Below are 11826 nucleotides of genomic sequence, written 5' to 3' on the forward strand. Positions count from 1 at the left end.
CAGTCAGAAAAATTTTACTTGACCAAATGACTAAAACACCCTTTTTTAACTGTTGTGGAGGGATCATGAATGGTTTATATGGGTGAGCCCACCATACTCAAACACTAGCCTTTTCTTTTACCGTTAAAATGACGGGTATCAGTATGACTTCAAAACCTAGATTTGTGGGTGGTTTTGCAATGATGCCCTTATCCTTGGGAAGATTTTGGTTTTTCACACAACTTTTCTAAGCCAAAAGCCATGTCTAATCTGTGGTTCAATGGAAAATATTTTTCAATTGTAAAATAATTCAGGTGAAAATACATTCCAGAAAAGAAAATATTTCCGGTGTTTGATTGCATTTCGAAAAATGATATAAAAAACTAGTGGTGATGAAAACCGGTGGCAATTAGCTATTGATGGTGGTAGAGATCGGCAACTACTAGTGACCAATGATGGTAGAGACAAGAGATGACTAGCAGCTACCAGCAACTGGAGGTGGTGGTGACTAGAGGTGACCGGTGGTGGTGGTGGTAGTTGGCAACTGAAGACTGGGGACATTTGTGGGGGGTGGTGGTTAGGTGACTAACAATGGGGGTTGAGGTTTGGTTAATGAGTTTTAAGTGAGGCAGGAAATAGTTTACGGAATATGAATGTGTAAACTAATTTCCATTATAAGTGCCATTATTTTACGGTGAATTAGAAAATGATTTTCAATTGACCAACATTTTTAGTAGCCCTAAACACCCGTAGATGTGGAAAATCTTTTCCAAAAATCAATTTTTGTCAAACCAAACACCAACCTAAACCAAAAGCCAAGGCTAGACTTGTAAATCCCCTATTAGTTTTTTTCTTTGCCTGCGTGCTATGAGAGTAATTAATGCATTGGTTAGAAAGTGAGTTGTTCCAAAAAAAAAAAATTATAGAAAGACGTAAAATAATATTAGTAAAAGTAATAAAAAAAAAGGACTCACAACGAAGAAAGTTATAGAAAATATGAATTCAAATATAATAAAACAAAGGAAAATAAATAAATAAATACATGTAGTCCGCTCTTAACTTATTTGTTGAAAATATATAATTGACCATAAAATTTTGGGAATAAGGCTTATGGTTGTTGTTGTTGTCATCTAGATGCTTTGAGAAAGATGTAGCATATGTCATGCATAAGATAATCATTGTTTTTCATGACACTTCATGCTTAGGGCTATTAATTAACCAAATTGTTTATGAAGCACTTGAGTTTGGTTCGAGTAAAGGCTTGTTCATATTTGTTTGTTTTATTTGGATTTAACTATTAAACAAGCCAAACTCAAACGTAATAACGTGTTCATGAACAAATTTGTGAAGATGAGGCTCAATCTAATTATAATGTATACTTATCAAAATATATATTTATATAGACTTGAGATTGGATTATATAAGTTTGTAAATATGTTCATATAATATCATATCCAATTAATTTGTAGTTTATTGATAACATAAACAATCCATTAGTGGTGATATTCATAGATTTGTGAATTGATAAAACATTTTAGTCATGATTTGACTATATATGGAAAAAGAGTAAGTTAATTAAGTAGTTTTTGAATAGGCTCGAGTTTGTATAACAAGAAAATGAACCAAATTTGAATATGTAATTTTGTTTAGAAATAAGCTCTAGCTCAACTCATGTTTGAAACAAAATTAAATGAATAAGCTTGAACTTTTAATACTCAGCTTGGCTATAATGATTTACAGTCCCAACTTTGGGTTTAGCAACGGATAAGTGAGACTAGAGTACTCATTTTGAAGGGAATTTAAGGCTTACACTTATGAACTGTATCTACTAATCTCTCATAACTATTTAGTGGGGAAAAAAATGAATGGCATGACAAGTGTTGTTGTCTTGTGGATATGAGACCTTTAACCACCAAAAAAAAAAAAAAAAGATTAATCATTGCGATTTCTTTCTTTTGATGAGTATATTTGAGATTAAATACTTAGCAGCAATGTTAATTTGTTCAGTTGGGTGCAATTGTATGAACCATCATTGCAAGCTCCTGAATATGTTAGATGTGAAAGTTACTCTGCTCAAAACATGATGATGACGACAAAGAAGAGAACTCAAGATGCTTGTGTGGTTGGGTTCTTATGCAAGAGGCTGACTCAAAAGTTTGAATCACTCATTCATGGGTCCATATATTTTGATGAATCAGCCCATGATCGGCAACTTTAGGCAATCTTTACAAGACTTTTTTTTCTTTTGCTCAAGGGCAGATCCTTTACAAGAAAGTCGATCGTTGAAAGCTGAGAGAAATTAAAGCAGCACCCACCCATTATTTTCACAGCCACAAATTGAATGGTGGTTCAGAATTCCCAATTAAATGCTAGACAAGATCAAATGAGTCATTTTATTACTTCAATTCACAAAACTGAGGTGGAGGTCCCTTTCATCCAAGTACAAGAACAATGAAGGAGAAGTGTGTACATGTATATATACACACAACTAATTATGTGAGTACAAATGCAAAGTCCCATTATATATTGTGAATCAACCAACCATTTCTTACAGAGAGATAAAATCCCTTATAAAACTTAATTGATGATGCATTTGTTTGTTAGGTTGAAAAGTGCTAACCTGCTCACTAAGTTACTGGTATGAGTCTTGTGCACAGGATTGTTTGGTTGAGAGCATCCCAAAGTACATGCCTACTGCCTGTATTGCTTATATCTTATATGCCAATCTGCACTAAATTAAGAGCATATGCAGTTGCATTCAACACAATCAGCCTACAGAAGACACCAACTGATTGAAGTTCTATTTTGATATTTTGGCCAGAAGCACTAAATGAAGTTCAAAGGATGATATTTTTTTTAAGATTATGATCAACTATGAGAACAAAAAAGGTGTAAAGTAAGGTTCTAGCTTCACTTTTGTTTTGATTAATGCAATAATTCTCCAAGAACTTGTCAATTCCAGACCTACTCCCTTCTTTTCACTTCTTGTTTCGACTTTAGATGCTACCATTTGACTACTTGCAACATCACAATTTGAGTTTAAAGGCAGTATCATGGTATCTCTTCACAAGGAAACCTCAAATGCTCCATATGTTTCTCATTCAGAATCATGTGACCTAAATCCAACTACATCCAACATCTTTCTTTAACCCTCTCTCTTTCATCAGTTCCCTCAACTGCTCAATCTCATCCCACATACCCAACTTGGCATATAAATTTGATAACATAATATAAACCCCCACATTCTGAGGATCCAGGTCAATTGCCCTTTGAGCAGCCAACTTGCCCAACTCTATATTTCCGCAATCCTTGCAGGCGCTAAGCAAAGCCCCCCACATGGAAACGCTGCAACTTCCATGTCCTTTATGGACCATCTCATTCACCAGCCTCGATGCCCTATCCAACTGACCAGCCCTACAAAGCAAGTCAATCAGACAACTGTAATGCTCAGGGCCAGGGTCCAACCCGAAGTCATGAGTCATGGATTTGAATAACTCAACTCCAAGGTTCACTTGGCCAGTGTGATCACAAGCAGATAGGACTGTCACAAATGCCACCTCATCTGGTTTAATCCCTTCCTTTAACATCTCTTGGTATAATCTAACAACTTCTTCATTGTGTCCATTTCTACCATATACACCAAGCATTGAAGTCCATAAAACGACATCCCTTTGACACTCTTTTCCTTTCCCAATTCCTGCCAAATTAAAAACTTGCCAAGCCTTCCCTACTAGGCCACACTTTCCATACATTTCAATCAATGAACTCTGAAGAAACGCATCCTTTCCCACATCATATATTCTACGAATCAAATAGGCGTGCACCTGCATCCCGAATTCAATTGCAGATAGTCCAGCACATGCCCGCAATATTGCTGACAATGTGAAGTGATCATAATCCAAATTCAACACGGGCATCTTATGAACCAGTTTAAGTCCCTCAAGCCACATCTTGGCCTCACCATAACCTGACAACAGTGCATTAGCGCACACACTGTTTTTCTCAGGAATTTCATCAAACACCCCTTCTGCATCATCAATAACCAACGACTTTGAATACAAATCAACCAGTGCACTTCCCACAAAAACACTGGATGACCAACCGGATTTAGCCACAAGGGCATGTACCTGCTGACCAAATCTAACATTTCTGATAGAAGAGGAAGCTGTTAAAGAGCTACACAAAGTATATGTATCTATAGGCACACCATAGATGTGCATGAAAGAAAAGGTTTTCAGTGCATTAAATGCCAACCCATTTCGGCTAAAGCCGGATAATATAACATTAAAGGGAATTGGGTTCTTGGGATTCATGCATTTGAAGAAGTTGGTCAGGGTTTGAGGGTTGTTTCTGTGAAGGCATGTGGTGTATGAATGGATGAGTTCAGTCTGAAAATTAAGGGAAATAAAGAGCAAGCCTGTTCTAAGTAGATGAGCATGGAGCTTCTTAATGTCCCTAAGATTCCTACTTTGAGAACAATGGTTTAAGAATCCAGTGATAGAATCTACGATTTGTGTATTTTGGAAGTGGCATTGGTTGGACATAAAGAAATTATAAGCTTTGAGGTCTAGGTGTTCGATGTAAAATACATTACCGTTAAAAAAGCAAATAGACCGAATAAACCGGACTGGACCGAACTAGACCGACACCAAAATGACCAAACTGGACCGAACAGTAAGTATATATATTTTTATATATGCCCTTGTTAGATGAAACAAATTTGGGGGTGGGGGATTGTTGGGAATATACCGAATTCCCAGATTTGACAAAAGAAATTATGTGGTTTGTCAATTTGCTTTTGTCCATATAGTTGCAGTGATTTCATTATTTTCAGAAAAATACAAAATGCGGCAGTATAATATTTCTCTCAAAACAACATGAATCAAGTCCTAATCTAAAATGATGGTATTTATATCCCATATAGAAGTTTCACAATGGGCTAAAAATAGGTAAAAAATATTCCCCCAAGCTTCCACTTCATGAAGTATGCCTTAGAAAAATCTCTCATTAAAAACTGTAATACTTTTATGTCAGGTCCGGTCATAATTCATATCAAAGACAAACTAGACTTCACATAGCCAACAAATAATTGTCGTAGAATCTAAAGAGGGACAATTTTAACTCAATAATGTTTTGCATTCAACACTTGACAGAAAAATGTGAGAGAAAATGCAATATTTCTAATTGTAATATTTTTAATGGGTATACAATGCCCAACTCTTCTTCTGCCAAAAGGAACTAAAAAATTTACAAAACTGTCACTGCTCATCTATTTTAATGCTGCATGTTACAATTCATCTAAGCGAGAAGTGAGATCAACGAACATGTCTTCACTGCAAGGAATTGTGAGACCACCCATTGGATGATCAAATCCAAATTCTTCCTCGGCCTTGTTTAGCAGTTGTTGAAATGTGGGCTGGTTCAAGTATGAAATAGGAATCACAAATCGCTTCTTTTCACTCTCTCCAACATATACTGCAAGGTAGCCTTTTGGAACATCTAAAGATGTTGAAGCTGCTTGCTTTGAAAATGAGTTTGTTCTTCGGAGAATGTGCTTAGCATATATGATACCGGGAAAACGAATAGCCATTGCTATCTGTCTCTGTTATTGCCTGAAAAATGGTGAAGATCACAATGAGATGGGAGGAGGAAAAGTGAGGATATGACACTAGAGGATATGAGGACTTGTTTTGGATGTGGAATGACATGTTTGTGTGTGTATATATATACGCATGGTGCTTGTGAAAATCTCTGAAATCTGGATTGAGTGGTGTAGAATCATTTGGGTAGACTTGGTGAGACATCAGCATTTGAAAGATCACATGGACTTGTCTTCCAACTAATTATCAACAGCTTGGTAGTGATTGAGACTTCATATTTGTTGGCAGACACTTGGTCCAAATTTTTCTGGAGAACAACTTACAAGGGACCCAGTTGACACCAAAGATATGCGGATTGGAGAAATACTCAAAATAATGGGTGACCCTCTTATATTAGAGGACAGGTTGAAACATATATGCCTAATATTTCTTAACAAGAATAGGCAACAGATTAGCGTCTCCAATGACATTCCCTTTGGATAAATAACTACCTACACTTGTAAGATTTTACTTCTTTTTATCGAATGAAAACTTAATATAACTGCTTTGGAATATTCTCTTGGAACCATTTTTGTAGAGTTTGATTCTCAACCTGCATGATATATGAATCGGCAACAAAACCTTAGTCGCAAAACAACAAGCTAATTGAAGTCATTCACATATATTAATCTCCATAATTCTATCCTATCCAAAATTATACTCTTTATCACCTCTTTAATTTACACATGCCTCAATTTCTTTAAATGTAGCCTCACATTAACGTGGAGCCTCAACATCAACTACTATAGTTATTTAGGTGGATTTTTTATTTATTTTTTATCTCTATTTTAGGTTGATGAATTTTTGTATTATTTGGAACTCTACTTTGGGTTAATGTGATTAAGTTATGTTTTTAAATTGTTATATTTTTTCTTCTCTTTGATTTCATAGATGTTATCCTATTATATTATAAATATATATAAGAATATAATATTATTTTATTACATAACATTACATGACCTAGATAATTTGGTGTTTATTACTATATTTTTTATTTTTACTTTTTTTCTTCTTACATTATTTTCTCTTGAAAAAGTGGTTACTCTCTCTCTCTCTCTCTCCCTCTCTCTCTCTCTCTCTCTCTCGATTTTTTATTCTTTCTTACAATTCTACTTTATATTGATGAATCATTGTGATTTTTAAAACTTTATTTTAGGTCCATATGTTTTGGTGTTGTATTTTTTAGTTCCCCATTATAAGTAGTAGGGGTGTCCACGGGTCGGGCGGGTCGGGTTTGTGCCCAACCTGCAAACTAACCCGTAGAGATCAGGTAGGCAGATTCTTCACCCGCAATCGACTCGTTAAGAGGGTCGGGTTTGGCGGGTCGGTTTTCTGGCGGGTGGCATCGGTTTCGGCCTCACCCGAAACCCGATGGAAAACACAGAAAAACGGCCAAAATCGGCGAGATCTCGCCCGATTTGGCCAAGATCCGGTGAGGATTTCGTCAGATCCGGTGAGTACTTCGTCAAATCCGATGATTTTTTCCCCAAATCGTGCCGAGAATCACTGGATCTGGTGTATCTATTCCGGATCTGATAGTTTTGGTCGCCGAAATCTGCCAAATCAAGCTGAAAACTCACTGGAATTGTTGGAGAATTCACCAGAATTTGATGGGGTCGAGTGGGTCGGGTTTCACAGGTTTTGAACGAGGGGACTTGAAACCGACCTACCGGTGTCGGGTTTTGGAGCTTGGGACCCGCGGCCGACCGCCGAAGCAGTCGGATCGGGTGAACGCTGGTCGGGTGCGAGCAGGTTAGGCGGGTTTCCGGGTGGGTTGGACAGCCTTAATAAGTAGTATCTCTCTCCCTTCTAGTTTCGATTTGATTTTTTTTTTTTTTTTTTGAGTTAATACTTGACTATTTTGGAAGTTAAAAATTGAGTTTATATCAAAGCACAATCTTGACTATGCTAATTACAAATCGGCATTCGGTCCATTTTGGTCCACTTCATTTATTCGGTCTACTTTAGTCCACTCGATCTTTTCGGTCTAATTTGGTCTACTTTGGTCCACTTAAGTTCAATTAGGTCCATAGGATTACTTCGATCAATTTAGTGTGATTCAGTCTATTTGGTCTTCTCCAGTCCTTTTCGGTCCACTTTGGTCCATTCTGCTAATTCCCTCAATTTTGGGGATCATATTGCCCTCTTCAATGATTTTCTTTTTGGATAAATATTACCTACATTTGTAATATCATGCATCTTTTAGCCTAGTTAAAACTTCAAGATATTGCTTAGGACTATTTTTCTAGCTCATGGAACCAATTTTGAAGAGTTGAATTCAACTTGCATGATATATGAGATTCTGAGTCAGTGATGAAAAAAAGAAAAGTACTTTGCACCCTCTAAGTTTAGAGTTGCTTTTGAATCGGTCTCTCTACTTTCAAAACTTGCAATTTATACCCTTGACTATGGTAACAATGTCAAAGTGCCCATTTTGTTATGATCCGTCACATTTTTGCTATTGTATTATCCTGACTAAAATCAATGTCATTTTTCTATACAAAAGACTCTGTGTTTTGCATAGGTTAACAGCAAGATTCTATTGAATGTTGATGGAAGGGCATATTGATATTATTGCAATACATGAAAATTACAAGTTTCATAGTTAAGGGACAGATTGAGAAGCAACCTTGAACTTAAAGGGGTTTAGATGGTAGTAAATTCCTTTATTTTGGATGAAATTTTATAATCTACAATTCTGAAAACAGAATATAAAGGATCCATGGAGGAATTAGAGGAAAAAATTTGAAAGGTATTAACCTTGTGTTTGGTTGTTCATTTGAAACGCTTTTGTTTTATGCAGCTTTACAAGATACATTGTCATAAGTTGCTCACTCTTTTCAAGAAGATAAGAGTAGATAGAAATAGAAATTAAAAAAATCCATTCATTTCAATTATGTTTGTGGTTTGACTTGTAGTGCAAAGTGCAATCCAAAAACTGGTTCAGTTTGATGATTTTATCATTTGGGTTCAATTGAACTCTTTAAACAATGGAAGAACATTTTTGAGTACCTAAAAGAAAATTGTTCCAATAAATCATTTAGGATGACTCTGAGATGAGAAAAGTTGCATAGATCACTTATCCATAGAAACATCATGCCAAGTTAAATTTAATTTAAAGGGAGTAGAAATATCATAGAATAGAGAATCAATTTCAACTAGAAGGGATCTCAATTTTACATTTCACTGGAGAATTTGAGAGGGACTGCAGTAATTCTATTTGCAAAATCTATAGTAGATAGACAATCCCCATCTCTCTCCTGCCTCAAGAAATAGAGAATTTACAAAAATGTTTCTGCAGTTTTCTTTTAGTGGCACCATTTCACATTTCATGTAAGCGTGAAGTAAGATCAATGAAGATGTTTTCGCTGCAGGGAATTGTGAGACCACCCATTGGATGATCGTACCCAAATTCTTCCTCAGCCTTACTTAGCAATGTTAAAAAAGAAGGCTGGTTCAAGAATGATATAGGAATTACAAAGCGCCTCTTTTTGCTCTCTCCAACATATACTGCAATGTAGCCTTTTGGAACATCTATAGGTGTTGAAGCTGCTTGCTTTCCAAATGAGTTTGATCGTCGAAGAATGTGCTTAGCATTCATAATACCGGGCAAATGAATGGCCATGGTATTGCTGAGAAAGATGATGAAGATCACAAAGCAAAGGGAGAAGAAAGTAAGGATTTGATATCAGAGGATGTGAAGACTTGGTTTTGGATTTTGATGATATGCGTGTGCATATATATAGAAGAATAGAATGTGTGAATATCTGGCATGGAGGAAATTGGCCGGGGTTGTGTGATAAGTATAAGCACTTGAAGGGTCACATGGACTTGTCTTCCAATTCATCATCAAGAATCGGGCAGTGATTGATACACTATATTTGTTGGTACAAGAAGGGACCCAGTTCAAATGAAAGATATGTGGATTAGAAAAAATTCTGACCTATTGGCTGACCTCTTATAATAGAGGACAGGTTTAGACATATATGTTTGTTATTTATAGGAAACAATATATAATTGGAACTGGATTAGTCTTGTGTATGATGGACCTTTTGGATAAACTATGACCTGCTTTTATGTGTGTGTGTGTGTTCTTTTATTTTTTTGGGTAGAGAACATTTGTAACATCATGCAAACCTAACTTACAAGTTTACCCAATACTAATGTTAATAAAGGCTCCTTGGAAATTTGATGTGTTATAGGACATCATGTTCTCTTTGGAACAAATTTCGATGTGTTAATCATTAAGTTTATGGAAAAGCAAAAGAATGAAAAATTATCTATAGCAGTAAAGATCCTAATTTTCTCAACAGAGTATACAATATACATAATACAAGACCCTAATTTTCTCAACATTCTAAATATAAGTAATGTTCTTGGGAGTGAATTTCCAACTTTATGAAACATGAGATTCTGCAGATATGTACACAAATCATTGTGGCTTGAGGTGAGGAGGAGAAACGTACTCAATAACATGTCACCGAATTTTTGGTGTCTCAGTACAGTAACTTCCAGGACAAACCCCTTTGACAAGCACATGAAGTATGTCCTACAAGTAGTTCAACTGCAACCCACACCATGTGAAGGACAATACATGACATTATAAGATATGAATTTTTTGCTAGCAACTGGCACAAAAATCATCAGTATACAAGTCAATTTGGGAGTTGACTATAAACAAAATTCTTCACCTTTTCTCCCTTGTTCCTTGACTGTTGTTATGGTCAAATTACAAAAGATTCAAAGTGAGAGTAACAACCTTAGCCTCATAAGATTTGGGTACATTGGACATCCACTTTGTAAGCCTTACAACTTATAAGGGTCCAATCTTTAAAAAAACGGCACATTTAACAATTTATACTAATTTATTTGTCTGCAAGTATTAAATATTATCCAGAAAGACATCATACTTACTAGTTACTACCCAAATTTGATCTGCTAACCAAGCTGAAACATTGAAAACAAAACTGAAACATATATGGTCAAGGGTTAAAGACATTTTGATTCCTTTTATTGTGTTGGTTTTGATTTGCATAAAAGGGGAAAAACTATAGTTTTTTACCTATAAAAAGTGAGGATTTAAAAAATTGTACATAAGTAAATAAGCTAAGTAGGCTCCACAAATAACTCTGTCCCTTTTACCTAATTAGTCTCAGTGGACAAATAAAATAGAAAATCAACAATAAAGAAATGAAGGAGAAAACGACCATGTGATAAATATTAAAAGAAAACTAGTCGCAGACTCGCACGTGATAATTTTTTAGATAAAATACTATTTTACTCCATAGAATTTATAAAAAGTTTTTAAAAAAGAAAAAAAAAATAGTTTTATCATATTTTTCATAATCTTGTCTATAACATTTTTTACCATTATCATATATTTATTGGTTGATGATTTGTATAAAATAGACATTAAATAAGAGGTAGAACTATTTAATAATTTTTTTTAAGTCATGGTGTATGAAGATTATGATTATATATATATATATATGTATAGGTATGAATACCCCATCTGATTGTATCCTACCGCGGTGCCTGGCGCGGTGCGGTTTTGCCCCTCGTCCCCGAGTGTAGGCACGAGCAAGCAAGCGCCTAGCTTGGACTTGTACTCGTCGAGTCCCACATCGGTTAGAGAGAGCGCCCCACTACCCTTTATAACGCTTCAGGAGCTTGGGTAGTGTACCACTACTCACATGTGAGTAGTGGTACACTACCCAAGCTCCTGAAGCGTTATAAAGGGTAGTGGGGCGCTCTCTCTAACCGATGTGGGANCCTCAAGAAATAGAGAATTTACAAAAATGTTTCTGCAGTTTTCTTTTAGTGGCACCATTTCACATTTCATGTAAGCGTGAAGTAAGATCAATGAAGATGTTTTCGCTGCAGGGAATTGTGAGACCACCCATTGGATGATCGTACCCAAATTCTTCCTCAGCCTTACTTAGCAATGTTAAAAAAGAAGGCTGGTTCAAGAATGATATAGGAATTACAAAGCGCCTCTTTTTGCTCTCTCCAACATATACTGCAATGTAGCCTTTTGGAACATCTATAGGTGTTGAAGCTGCTTGCTTTCCAAATGAGTTTGATCGTCGAAGAATGTGCTTAGCATTCATAATACCGGGCAAATGAATGGCCATGGTATTGCTGAGAAAGATGATGAAGATCACAAAGCAAAGGGAGAAGAAAGTAAGGATTTGATATCAGAGGATGT

At 35.9% G+C, this 11826-nt stretch overlaps 4 protein-coding genes across 4 annotated transcripts; all 4 read right to left on the minus strand.

The window, feature by feature from the left end:
• Window positions 1–2355: 2355 nt before the first annotated feature.
• LOC112040180 (putative pentatricopeptide repeat-containing protein At1g68930) lies at window positions 2356–4558 on the minus strand. The gene is given in 1 exon segment (XM_024073082.2): window positions 2356–4558. A coding segment is annotated over 1 exon segment (1437 nt). The 5' UTR covers window positions 4524–4558; the 3' UTR covers window positions 2356–3086.
• Window positions 4559–5085: 527 nt separating this feature from the next.
• Window positions 5086–5723, minus strand: LOC112040181 (auxin-responsive protein SAUR21). The gene has a single exon (XM_024073083.2). The coding sequence runs from the start codon at window positions 5567–5569 to the stop codon at window positions 5267–5269; it is 303 nt and encodes a 100-aa protein (XP_023928851.1). The 5' UTR covers window positions 5570–5723; the 3' UTR covers window positions 5086–5266.
• A 3036-nt stretch (window positions 5724–8759) lies between these two features.
• On the minus strand, window positions 8760–9317 carry LOC112040182 (auxin-responsive protein SAUR23). The gene has a single exon (XM_024073084.2). It carries the CDS (start codon window positions 9241–9243, stop codon window positions 8941–8943), a length of 303 nt encoding a protein of 100 aa, XP_023928852.1. The 5' UTR covers window positions 9244–9317; the 3' UTR covers window positions 8760–8940.
• A 2106-nt stretch (window positions 9318–11423) lies between these two features.
• Window positions 11424–11826, minus strand: LOC136071057 (auxin-responsive protein SAUR23-like). Its single transcript, XM_065781893.1, has one exon. It carries the CDS (start codon window positions 11750–11752, stop codon window positions 11450–11452), a length of 303 nt encoding a protein of 100 aa, XP_065637965.1. The 5' UTR covers window positions 11753–11826; the 3' UTR covers window positions 11424–11449.

The sequence above is a fragment of the Quercus suber genome, unplaced genomic scaffold (assembly GCF_002906115.3).
Source record: "Quercus suber isolate HL8 unplaced genomic scaffold, Cork oak 2.0 scaffold_282, whole genome shotgun sequence".
Lineage (NCBI taxonomy): Eukaryota > Viridiplantae > Streptophyta > Magnoliopsida > Fagales > Fagaceae > Quercus > Quercus suber.